Source organism: Populus trichocarpa, chromosome 6, assembly GCF_000002775.5.
Source record: "Populus trichocarpa isolate Nisqually-1 chromosome 6, P.trichocarpa_v4.1, whole genome shotgun sequence".
In the NCBI taxonomy this organism is placed as follows: Eukaryota; Viridiplantae; Streptophyta; class Magnoliopsida; order Malpighiales; family Salicaceae; genus Populus; species Populus trichocarpa.
The window spans coordinates 16,117,509-16,130,823 of NC_037290.2; the positions used below are offsets into that span (position 1 = coordinate 16,117,509).

General features: G+C 36.5%; 1 protein-coding gene across 3 annotated transcripts; it reads left to right on the forward strand.

The window, feature by feature from the left end:
* Positions 1–2,125: 2,125 nt before the first annotated feature.
* LOC18100470 (pumilio homolog 6, chloroplastic) lies at positions 2,126–12,886 on the forward strand. 3 transcript variants are annotated; one of them, XM_024603426.2, is made up of 11 exons: positions 2,126–2,348; positions 3,162–3,824; positions 4,508–4,658; positions 4,740–5,907; positions 5,991–6,132; positions 6,229–6,336; positions 9,098–9,310; positions 9,422–9,532; positions 10,051–10,245; positions 11,334–11,505; positions 12,425–12,886. In XM_024603426.2, exons 2-11 carry the CDS (start codon positions 3,231–3,233, stop codon positions 12,439–12,441), a joined length of 2,871 nt encoding a protein of 956 aa, XP_024459194.1. In that variant the 5' UTR covers positions 2,126–2,348; positions 3,162–3,230; the 3' UTR covers positions 12,442–12,886. The 3 variants fall into 3 exon arrangements, with proteins under 3 accessions (XP_024459194.1, XP_024459192.1, XP_052309693.1); XM_024603424.2 differs by having other exon boundaries at positions 4,508–5,907; XM_052453733.1 differs by lacking the exon at positions 2,126–2,348 and adding an exon at positions 2,576–2,660 and having other exon boundaries at positions 4,508–5,907.
* Positions 12,887–13,315: the final 429 nt, after the last annotated feature.

Here is a 13,315-nt window from a genome sequence, read left to right on the forward strand (position 1 = left end):
GTTCGACCCCGGTCTTGCCGGGTTATTTATTACTTCGACACTCCTGCACTTGGGAGAAGACATCAATCTTTTGGTCGTGTCATAAACCTCTCTCTCAAATCTCTCAAATCTTCTCAAATCTAAACCTCTCTCACTCTCGACCTGATAAAAAATTAATTCTCCATCACTTTACAAAACTTCATGGCCAGATCTAGACTTCTAGTCATCTAACAAAACTTCAACAAGGCTTCAATCTTCATCTTCAAATCTAACGACCCAGGGACTGGTTTAGTGTATGCTTCAAATCTTCATCTTCACGGCTTCAATGTTCGTTTCCTCTCATCGCGGTTTTGGGTCCCTTTTTTTTTTTTTTTTAAGGTTGACGCAGCTCCTGATGTAATTCCTGCTAAGGTCGTTTAGTTTCTTTCATAACCATTTTGTAATGCGTGGAGACGATTTTATGGTTACTGAAGATGGATTTAGAATAATGGAATGGTTCTTTGCTGTATTTTATCTGCTTGCAGTTATTACATGTTTGAGATTTGTTGTTTGTTGAGTAATTGGACTTCTGAAATTGTAGGGTTTGTACTTTGTAGGGAAGAACAAGAGGGAAGCTGGAGAAGCTATAGAGAAGATTGTTAAAAAAAACCCGGTCGGTTTGAATATAGGTTTTTCCAGTTTTTATGTTAAAAAAACCAAACCGAACCGAACCGAAATTAATCGGTTTGAACCGGTTTTCGGTTCGGTTCGGTTCAAAAAATTAAAAAAAAATAAAATCGGTTTGGTTGTTTATTTTGGTTCAAAACCGGATCGAACCAGAAATGCTCAGCCCTATATAGGACTATTAGAGTTATTATCTTAGGATTATATTTTGTTTTGTTTTTCTGCAAATTTGGCAGCTTTTAAATATCAATGAAATTTAGTTTTGCTTTAGCAAACTTCCTCTTCTTTGTTGGGACAAAAAGTAAATCCGACTTATAAAGGTATATCTAATCTTGTGGCATCATTCGTTATTATCCAATACCTCTAGTTTTTAGTTACAGATTAGCTATGGGTCAATGTTCAACCGAACTTGATTATTCGATTTTCTTGGGAAAGTTATCATCTTTGTTGTGGGTTGTGTGACCACGTGATCACGAGGTTCACATAAAATAATACACCATAAACTTTGATCGAATGATGAAATTGAAAACTATTAAAATTTTAATAAAAAGGCCAAGGAAAAAAAATAAAAATAAAAATAAAAAGAATAAGGACCAAATTGAAAAACATAATATATTACAAATTGTAATTGAAAGACTAAATTGAAAATAAACAAAACTTTTATAAAAGGGTTAAGAAAAAAAAATTAAAAATCAAAAGAACAAGGATTAAAATTAAAATACCAAAAACAAAAAAAGGTGAAGGTGTTCCCTTTTTACGATAAGAGCGAGAGAGAAAAGAAACAATTACTAGCATTAACCATCCATCAGCCTCCATCATAAGCTGCACTGGGTGGAAGAGAACGAGATAACACTTCCAATGACATGGTAAAAAAAGCAGATTTAGCCACTAAGAAGTGCTCATATTTTTTGCAGAGGCGTTGTACGCACTACTCAAAAGGTGTAGATGCCTCTTACATGTTGATGCGTGATGTAAACAAGCCAATAATTTTTTAATTAAAAAAAAATCCAAAATGCCCATGTAAAAAGATAAAAACAACCTTAAACACATGCCTTAATTTATTTTTTTTTGATTCTAAGAGAAAAAAAATCCTTTTACTGTTTTGTAAAAAAGAAAAAGATAGAAACACTCAGGTTCAACTCTAATATTTCTGACTTTAAAGTGAATCTGAAAAAAATTAAAAAGGTGAAAATACCTCCTGACAATGTTGTGTTTTAATGACCAATTAACTATTAAAAAAAATCAAATTACCGTATAAAACAAAGCACCTCAATTTTTCTTCTAATGACAAAAGCAAAATTTAACTTTAACAATAAATATTTTCTATGTGCTTTCCACGTTATTTTTGCTAGTGTGGATGAACGGGGTAACAAAGTCATTGCGAGGTCGTACACGTGTCAAATGTCCCACTCTTTATGATGTTCGTCCGCTATTCTTTGGCCACTTCTTGTTTTGTCCTTACTTTGTCTTTGTCTTTGCAATAAAAAAACCCAGACCGAATTTTAGCAAAAACCTCAACCGGCATTAGTTCCTTCCCTCTTTATTATTATTATTTTTTTGTAAAAATATCCCCTCAGCTAAATCCAAATTTATCATTTTATAGCTACTCTCTCCAAGTTCACAACTCTTTACTTTGCTCTAGAAAGAAAAAGAAACAATCTATTCTAGGGTTTTAAACAGTGAATCTTTCCTTCTTAATTTGATAGGTAAGAGTATCTATACTGTTTCATTTAGGGTTCTTGACGAGTAAAGTTATTGTCTTTACTATATGGGGTAGTTACTATTATTCCTTTTATTGTTTGACCATTTTTTTTAGAGGAATAACTTTCCTGGATACTCGTGTTTCGTTGTTTATTTTCTATCATTTCTGTTTTCTTGAATTGTGTTCTAGTCATTTTATTTGTTTATTTTCTTTGAATTTGTGGTGTGTAAGCGACTCTGTTTTTGGCCTGTGTTTATGCAAAATGGCTGCTTTTTTGGACAACAAGGGATTGTTCTAGTGCCAGTTTAGAGAGAAGGTACTGTCCTAATATCTTTTTGTTTTGTTGATGAGGAAAGCAAGAGAATAGAAAAGTCCGGAACTTTTTTTTTCTCCTGAATTCCAAATAGTTAGGAACTCGATTCAACCGGGTTAGAGTAAAGTGCTTGGTTCTGCCGTTTGGAAGTCTTCTTTTATCTTATTTATTTAGCTTTTGTTTTAGCAACCAACTAGAGAGTCTTAATGTTGTGAATTCTTTTGCTGATTCTTTCTCTGTGTTTTCATAGCCATATGCATGGTGAACGACTTCTAATTGAACCTAAACCCCTCACAATGGCAGAAGGGAAACTCTTTGGGATGTTGAATTAAGAATTCCTAACGAACCAACATGACAATTTCTCTCAATGCACTTGTGGTTTATGCAATTCTACAATTTTCTTTACAATCTAGCGTTTATGTGTCTCCAAATAGCCGAGTCACATCTTTAGCTTGATATTTCCTTATTACTCATGACCATGGTAAATTGATGCATCTTTTTCAGGGGACTATGTGAGATATCCTGTCACTCCTTAATTAGGAAAGAGCACCATAATAATAATAGTTTAGCAATATGGCAACGGAAAGTCCACTTAGAATGCCCTCGCACAAGGAGCCAGCAACCTTTGCACCACCAACTCCTAATATGGCAGTGGAGGAGTTGGGATTTCCTAGAAAGGGTCAAAGATTCCATGGAAGTGGGAGAGACACAGTCCCTAATCGAAGTGGAAGTGCACCCCCAAATATGGAAGGCTCCATTTTGGCCATAAACAACCTCATTTTCCACCAAAATTCCAACCTTAATCCTAGGTTGGGGCGTTCAAATGATGCTCTTCAAGAGTTTGACTCAGAGAAGCAGTCATATGTATCTTATTATGGTACTGGTGCCAACCCAAACACCTCACCCATCCCAAGGGAGAATCAGCTTGCAGAACACCATGCTGTTAAGTTTGGTACTAATTGGGGATTGACTCCAATAGATGACAGCAGTAACAGTTTCTTGCATTTGTCGCAAGGAGTACTTTCTACACACAAGGAAGAGTTGGAGGATGATCACTCACCCAAGCAGCCCGTGGAAAGTTTAGTCAACACAACAAATGGGTTTTGGTCTGGTGAGGCTGCTGCTTCATTGGCAGGCCAATCCAAAAGCTTGGTTGATTTAATTCAGGTAGCTATTTTCATTTCTAGGAAATGCTCATTGATTTGACAGTTAATTACTGTGCTTGGATACCTCTTTATATAATTTACTTTCCTGTTGGGTTGACACTTAATTTCCCTGCCTTTCAGATAGCTTCCCTTGATAATTGTTAGCTACATTACTCTGATGCAAATGGAAGAGTTGTTAGTTTTAGCATGTAAATTCCATAACTGACAGAAGTTTGTCATTACTAGCTTCTAGTCGTGTTCCATTTGAATTTCGTCTGTGTTGGAGTTTGCCTGCAACAACAACATGTTCTTCATTAGTTATGCACCACTCATGCTTGGATATATTTCATATGTAATAGTGACTTCATTGTTAACTTCAAATTTTGGTTTCATGTTTCTTTCTTTTGTATTTTTGTTGATTAAGTTAATCATGGATGTACCACACTATAGTTCAGACATGTTTTGGTTTGTAAATTTAACTGTAAATTTTCATTTGTTCCAACAAAACAACAGTAAACATAGCAATCCTAATTCTATAAGGTTGAACTAAAATAAAAATCGACCCATCATTTAACGTAATTTATATGCTCGGTATGCTGCTTATTGGCTTAACATTAGCATGAAAAAAGGAGATTGATTCTTTTATTTTTGTTCCTTTTGAATTACATTATTATGCACGTGTTATTTATTGATTCACATTTACAGGAGGATTTCCCCCGCACTCCATCTCCTGTATATAACCAGTCTCGCTCCTTAAGCTCTGGAATGACAGATGAACCTGCTGATCATGATATTGTTTCTAGTTCCTTGCCTGACCCCACTGTTAGCACATCCAATGCTGTTCCATCAATTCTAGGTACAAAAACTGTGGGGCTACCTTTGAATGCTGATCCCCTAGTTGCTCCTGTTTCAAGCTCATTGTCTCGTAATCGTACAGGAACCATACAACCCAAACCACCTCGTAGCAAAGGATTTTTAAATACTGCAGACGTCAACGTTATTGAACCTGGAATGAAGGATCTTAATATATCTAACCTTCAGAATCCCAAGGTGCAAACAAATCAAGAGCAGTGGCAACACAGCTACCAAAGCCAAGTGCAGCAACACCAAGTCCACCAACAGCCGAACAATTCATTTCAAGTTCAAAGTGCCAAGTCTCAAATGGGTCATCAAAATTCTGCATACATTGATGTGGACCAAGCTCTCCATGGGCCATCAAAGTTCTCAGCGGAGGTGCAGCCGGTATTGCAGTCATCTGGGTTCACACCTCCTCTTTATGCAACAGCTGGCTACATGACTTCACCAAATCCATTTTACCCAAATCTACAGGCTCCAGGATTATGTGCTCCACAATATGGCACAGGGGGGTATGCTCTGAATTCAAATGTTATTCCTCCGTATGTTGCTGGATACCCCCCTCATGGTACAGTTCCAATGGTTTTTGATGGCTCCGTTAGTCAAAACTTTAATGCCGGAATGTCTGGGGCTTCAAGCGGGGGAGGCATTGCCCACGGAGCTGATGTGCAACACTATAACAAGTTCTTTGGGCAGCTTGGGTATGCAGTTCAACCTTCATTTACTGATCCTGTATATATGCAATACTATCAACAGCCTTATGGACTGGCATATAATACGTCTAGTCAATTTGATCCATTGGCATCTGGAGGTGGTGTTATTGGGAGACAAAACAATGCTCCTGACTCAAAGAAAGGATCTGAGGTTGCTGCTGGCTTGGAGGATCAGAAATTGCTTCACCAGAGAGGTGGAGCAGGTAATCTGAATCAAGGTAGAGGGCAGATGATGAATCTTCCCTATTTTGGAAATTCTCCAAACATGGGTATATTGCAGTACCCCACATCACCACTTGCTAGCCCTGTTTTTCCAGGATCCCCAGTGGGGGGCACTGGTATTTCTGGAGGGAGAAATGAATTGAGGTTCTCGCCAGGCAGTGGAAGATATGCGGCTGTACATTCTGGTTGGCGAGGTCAAAGAGGATCAGAGAGTTTTAATGACCCTAAAATATATAATTTTCTTGAGGAGTTGAAATCTGGCAAAGGCCGCAGATTTGAGTTGTCTGATATTGTAGGGAACATTATTGAATTTAGGCAAGTCCTTACTGAGTTTGCTTTCTTTGTTTTTGTTTCTTTTATATTGAAAAGTTGAATGATGAAGACTTTTTAAACTTCAGTGCTGATCAACATGGTAGCCGATTTATTCAGCAGAAGTTAGAGAATTGCAATGCTGAAGAGAAGGCATCTGTATTTAAAGAAGTTCTTCCTTATGCTTCCAAATTAATGACTGATGTTTTTGGCAACTATGTTATTCAGAAAGTGAGTGCTTAAAATATGCAATTTTTTGGTGCTATGTTCACCATTTGCTGACAATGTTGATTGTCTTGGTGTCCTTTTCCTTTTGTTTACTTGCAGTTTTTTGAGTATGGAAGCACTGAGCAGAGGAAGGAACTTGCTATTCAGCTTACTGGTCAGATTTTACATCTAAGTTTGCAGATGTATGGCTGTCGGGTAATCCAAAAGGTATGTGTGATTCTTGTGGCACATTGTTATCATGCATTCCACACAACCATTTAGTAGCTTCTGATTTTCTGTCCGTGATTGACTGCTTGCATGCAAAGAAAACAAATGCATAATGATTCGGTATAACAAATGCATAATGATTCTGTATACAAGGTGTGGGAATAGCTATAGGATGTTTCATTGTGTCTTGCACTGACTTTTGTTTACTCCAATGTGGCTAAAAGAATGCTCCAAGTGTGCCTTAGGGACAAGAAACTTGCCCCCATGATGAAAACAATTTTTATGCTCTAGCCAAAGCCCTTCACCTAGGTGTGTCTCTAGAGGCACTCTTTTTTGCGTCTAGATGAAGATGCCTCTCTACTTAACTAATTATTTGTTTTTCTGAGGATGTATTTCTTACTAGTTTATCTATTATTTTTTTTAAGGTGGTCACACAGGCATATTTAACCATATCAGTATGATTCATAATGTTTTGGAAATTATTGGATAGGATTAAAAAACTTACATTGTTGATGTAGAATTTTGATTCACAACCTTTCTGCAGTGGCACAATGTTCAACCATTTGAGGTGATAGATAGGCTACATAGATCATTTATCATTCATTTTTGCATTTTGTTTTTACTTATACTATCATTTTTTTTTCAATCCACTTACTATAAAAAATCATATATTTACAATAAAGGCGGTGCCTTATTTTGCTTTGGTGCACTCCTCACTTAGCACCTTGCATCTAGGCTCTATTCTCTAATAGCCTTTAGCGCTTTAATGTGCCTTAGCACTGCTTTACACAATGGAAATACCATTTACTCACGTTTCTTTTGGGCAAATTCTCTGGTTACAAGTAAGAATTGCTTTGGGATATCACTGGAGTATATACCTTTTGTAAATTTTGTTAATCATGTGAGCTTCTTAGGAGTTTGTGTAACATCATAAAGTTAGGCATGGTTGAGATTCATATACTTGTGGAGCTGTGGTAGAATGTTTCTTCCAGCAAATTTATGGTTATTTCTATTGCCATCTGATGTAGATTGCTTTCAAATTCCAGTACTTTGCTGGTTATTTCAATGGCATGGAAATGTACCAGTCAATGAAAGATACCTGGGATTTCTGATTGCAAATGTTGTCACTAGGCTTTTTTTTGCTGGAACTTTTTCCCATATCTCTCCTAAGTGTAATAATGGCATATATAGAGCAACTTTTGGAAAGTTTTTGGGTCTAAACCTCTGTCCATGATATTTATGTAGTCTTGTATTTTCATTCATTTAGATTAAGGTGCATTTGATCATGTTGTTTTTCATACTGGTTGCCTACTTGATGTTCCCCTTATGTGTGCTATTGAATGTATGAAAGTATAAAAAGAAAGGTAAAAGAAGGGAAATTTGAATCCTGAATGGATACTTGCTGATGTGACCAATTTCATAAAGTTAGGTTGTGGTCCTTGTGGATATTCTAATGGTTCTATTTGTTATCTGAGCGGGCCTGAGAGAGAAACCTACCAGAAATTGAGATGTTCAGGAATTTGGTTAAATCATAAAGATGGATACAGCTTCAATGAAGCTTTAGCCATTTCTTTGTATACTCAATATAGTTATATGAGTTAACTTGTGTGACAAGTATGATTGCTTGTTTTTATCGTGTTCCTAAAATTCCACAACACTTTGGTTGAGCTGGGTTTTAAACTGTTTTGTGTTTTAGGTAGATAATTTTGTATTCAATTGGTTGCAAGATTAGAATGATTGTCAGATTTGCATTAGCCCCAATATTGAATTTCTGCCTATTCAAAATAACAACTATTAGTTTGGCCATTTTTTCTTATAATCAGATTATTTTTATGTGTTGATCTTGATTTAAAGGAGAGCATCCTGTCTTCCATTTCTCTTCACCCCTACAATAGGCAGCCTATTGAAGTCTGTCATGGGCCTCCGGCAGTTTCCTCAGATGGGGGTGCCTACCCTCGTTGAGTTCAGCACCATGGAAATGTGTAGACACTAGCATACAGGCTGTCAGTACTGAGTAAGAATAGGAATGCCAAGCTTCTTATTGGTGTTAGGTGCTCCATCAATACTGATCCCACATCAACTCTGGCATTAAGCCATTTTTATTGTCTGGTGCAGGAATCAAGAGGGTTCTTTATGCATGCTCTCTGAGGCTAATCACAAGATGCTAGCCTTTACATTTCTGAAAGATAGAGAAAATGGATGGGCTTTAGGAAATTAAAAGGAATCGTTTAATTCAAGACATAGTTTTTCAATTCATTTTATGTACATTGTGTGAATTTACGGACCATTAGGTCTTATCTCACCACTGGTCCATGATGCAGCCGCGGCACAAAAATGAGCCTCCTGTGGTTCTGGTCCTTGCCACAAAATTCCAAGTGTTGGTGAAAATCTTAAAGAGTTGTGGATCAATCTGAGTATCTGACTAAATGGATATCTTACCTGAACCAGCAACCAAGCTAAAGAAACCCAATTTTGCCTGACCCAATTGGGAAAGGGGCAAGTTTTCAGCAATTTAGGGTTTTCTTTTTCTTTTTCTTTTTGATGTGCAGTCATCATGCAGAAAAGTAAATATTTTTAACACGTCCAATGTCTGTCGTGGAAGCCTTGATTGAATGATGCTTTTTTTTTTTGGTTTCTTTAACAGATGTCTGGATGAAATTTGATGTTAGATATTTAATTAATTGCTTCCTATTCAGAATATAAACCTTCTCCTCTTTGTTATGTTGGAATCGCATTGATTTTGATCCTATGATGTTCTTAGGCACTTGATGTGATTGAACTTGATCAAAAAGCACAGCTTGTTCGTGAATTGGATGGACATGTTATGAAGTGTGTACGTGATCAGAATGGTAATCATGTCATACAGAAGTGCATTGAGAGTGTTCCGGCAGAAAAAATTGGATTTATAATCTCTGCCTTCCGTGGTGAAGTTGCAACACTTTCCATGCATCCTTATGGTTGCCGTGTCATACAGGTATGTTAGACTTGACTGGTGTGTTGGAAGCTCACCTGCTCTCTTTTCCTCTCCCGCCTATGGTTGTCTGTCAGAACATTATTGAACATTGATACATTTGGTTTATTGTAGAGAGTTCTAGAGCGTTGTGCGGATGAGCTGCAATGTCAGTTCATAGTGGATGAGATCTTGGAGTCTGTATGCATTCTTGCGCAAGACCAGTATGGAAATTATGTTACTCAGGTCAGTGCATCTTTTGTGCTGTATCACCTTGGAATTTATAGCAAGCAATTCATTCTTTCTAAAAATCTTCTTTATATTTGGGGTGGGTTTGGTATAGGGTGAAATGGTTTGATAGTTGATATAGTGACAATTAATGTTGTTTGGTAAATTTTGGGGGACGGGAATTGTTATTGGGGAAAGGGGATTAATATTTATGTTTGGGGGAGGAAGAATAAGAAATCATTAGATACTTGAACTCCCAGTGTACAATTCCTGAAAGATAGATCTTGTTCCCTGAAAGATAGATCCGCGTCAAGTGAGAGTGTTACAGTGTAGCACTATGACTTGGATGCAGATCTATTATCCAATTGAAACACGGAATTCAGCTTAAACCTTCCTCCTATTCTGTATTCAATGTGAATTCATGTTTTAGTTGCTGTGTTAATGGTGAATTCCATGAAAGTTGCCAAGTTATCCAAAGGGACTTTAATTCCATGTTTCAATTGCTGTATTAATAATGATGCGTGTATTTGTAACAGCATGTATTGGAGAGGGGAAAACCTCAAGAAAGATGCCAAATTATTAGCAAATTGTCGGGGCATATTGTTACACTCAGCCAGCATAAGTTTGCGTCCAATGTTGTTGAGAAATGTTTGGAGTATGGTGGTGCCACTGAGCGGGAAATAATAATTCAGGAGATTCTTGGACAAAATGAAGGAAACGATAATCTATTGGTGAGTCTAGTGAAACTATTTTTATTTAGTTTTAAAATCCTTCAGCATATCAACCTTTCTAACAGGTAGCTAACTTAGTTGCTCTGCTGAGGTCACCGTGAATAATTAAAATCAGAATTTATGGAATTTCTCTAAACTCATTGACAGAAAGCATATTAGCTGCTACTTTTTATCACCAACACATGTTGCCAACATTCTCACTGCCTTCAGCTTCTAAATACTATATATGGTGTATGTTCGTGTGTGTACCATTTTAAATAATTTTTTTCTTATATTGTAAACAAATTGAACTCCGTGTGTGATTGGCATCAAAGGTGAAGGGAAAGCAATGCACTTACTAGACTTAAAGTTAATAAACTAACATGCATTTCTCATTTTTCGAACTGCATTTAAATCATGCTTTATAATGTCAAGAAGCTATTTTTTATGCTTAGGTATCAGTATGAGTTGCACAACTCCTTTGTTATGCAATGATCATGATATCAAACTTTGAAGCATTTGATTGAATTTGTTATAGTTAGACTATTATGTATTCCATTTTCTTTCATAAATTTTCAAGGCTTTGAAGGATGAATCTTAGCATGTTTAGGATTTCTCTATTGTTCATTTTTTGTTTGATATACAACAGTGTTCTATTAATAACTGCAAAAGAAATATGAACTTGCATCTTAAATCTTTTTATCTCATATGAGAATCAAAATCAACAACGAGCTCCAAATTGTCATTTCATTAGTGTGCCAGAGTCCAAGATTTACTCTAATCATCACTGATAGTTATTTGCAATCACACATGTTTTCTTTACTCCTTTAGCAGTTTACACGATAATTTTCCAGATTTTCTCAAATTTTCTCACTCTCAGAGTGGTTCTTGCTCATATATTGAGAATCTCTTTCACAATCTTAATTGTAGGCACAAATGGGTCTGTTTCTTGTTATAATGTTTCCCTTGCACGCTTGCCAATACCTTCAATCTCTAGTTCAATTTCACTTTGAAGTTTGAAATTCTGCATTTCCTTATGGAATTGTATTATCTAATTAGTTTTTGAAAGAGTTCTAAATGTGTCATTTTTTCCCTGTTGCTATGTTTAGATAATGATGAAGGACCAATATGCAAATTATGTGGTCCAGAAGATTCTTGACACTTGTACTGATATTCAGCGGGCAATGTTGCTTAATCGTATAAGAACACATGTGCATGCTCTGAAGAAATATACTTATGGGAAGCACATTGTTGCTAGGTTTGAACAGCAATTTGGTGAAGGTATAAGCTTTTTAGTTTCACTAATTCTACATGTATTTGAAATTTTGTATTGCTTCACTATCTATTGCAAGTTGGACATCAGGAGACCCCTTTAGAGTAGCTTGACTGCAGGTTTCATTTGATCACAGCTTCTTCCAGCTCCCAATGTCTAGTTAAGTATTATTTGTTGGGAAATAAAAAATGGACGAATGAATTCTACCTTGAAGATTTATTTGAAGAGATATTGAGTTCATAATTTGGAAGAGATGTCACTTGAATAGCAGGTTAGAAAATACAACAGTCTGGGGACAATAAAGTGGTAACTTTTGTAGGAAACTCAGGAATTTTTAATTCCATGAAAAAGCAATAAATGTGATTGGAAATCTTATGTCCCTGTGCCAGAAGATCCCATCATTCCCAAAATGAAGTATGGTGCAAAGCTATTACGACGTAGTCATCTTTCCATGTCAAAAACTACTCAAAAGTCTCCTCTGGGAATTTATTTCCCTGGAATGACTAACTGGGAGAATCTCAACTTGAACTTCCCATAATATCTTCATATTTGCTTTATGAGTTACAATATCAAGCTTGGACGAACACATGATTTCAACTTGTATGGGTGCACCGTTTAATACGAACCCTTTCAGTTTGGATATTGTCCTGGTTGAGAGAGATGGTTAGATATTTTATGACTGGATTGTATAGGATACTATTGGTTTTAAAAAATCTCTATGATAATTTTCATGTTGGGTTTCTACTTTTTTTGTGAATAATGTACTACTGGCTATTGATTCTGGCTGATTCATTGGTAAATGGAACACGAAATTAGCAGTGTCCTTTGATTATTTGAAAATTTGCTTGTGTAGCCGACCACAACTAGTTTGGGATTGAGGCTTTGTTGTTGCTCTCACTTTGCCCATTAAACTTATCGTTTATGCAGAGGGACAAACATCATGATATGACGCAGATGCACTGTCGTGGATTGTCTAGTACTAGCGCAGCTGCAACATGTGACAACCTCACAGCTGATCCCATTCTTCCAACATTTGCAGAAGTAGCATGGGACATGCAACAACCATATCATGCAAGCAATCTTTGACTTGATCATGTTAAGAATACATGAATGCCTCAGGAAGCTTCCACCATTAGGAACAGGGTTGGAATTGTAAAGTCAGTAAACGTGTGCCATCAAACGGTTTGTATTTATGTTCTGTAGTTCAACAATTTGGACCCAAAGGAAAAGGAGCATCAGTAGGACAACAGTTTAGATTGCAACAGATTCGAAGGGAATGAATTATTTGGAAGGAAAAGCTTCCTGATGGCAAACGCTGTAAAATCATCTGTTGGGTTTGTTTTTGTTTGGTGACTGGCTTTCCTTTATAAAAGTTGGAAAATATAGCAATATCATGTCTCTTTCTTTTCTACTGGGGACAAAGCAATAACTTCGTGATGAATTCCACATGTAGGAAAAATCTTACTCCTAAAAGTTTTCCCAGAAAATTAAGATGATCTCAAAGGCGTTCATTACAAGCTGGGAGGAACTTGAATTCTTTAGCTCACCTATTTTTGTAAATTTGCTCTTACAAGGGTGACTTGCGATATTTCTGTTGTAGGTACTGTTATAGTACTGTATTTTACTTGGGTTGCAAGAATCTGAATAGGTTTAAATTTCAGTTCTTCTAGTTTAACTTTATGAATGGGAGTGGCTATTTTCTGACTGGTAAAAAACATTTTAAATATAAGGGTGGGGGAGAGAATCTCTAAACAAATAAAAGGAGAAGTTTCCCTGGTCCCCAAGCAGACACAGATGCATTCTGTCACTTCGAAAAGT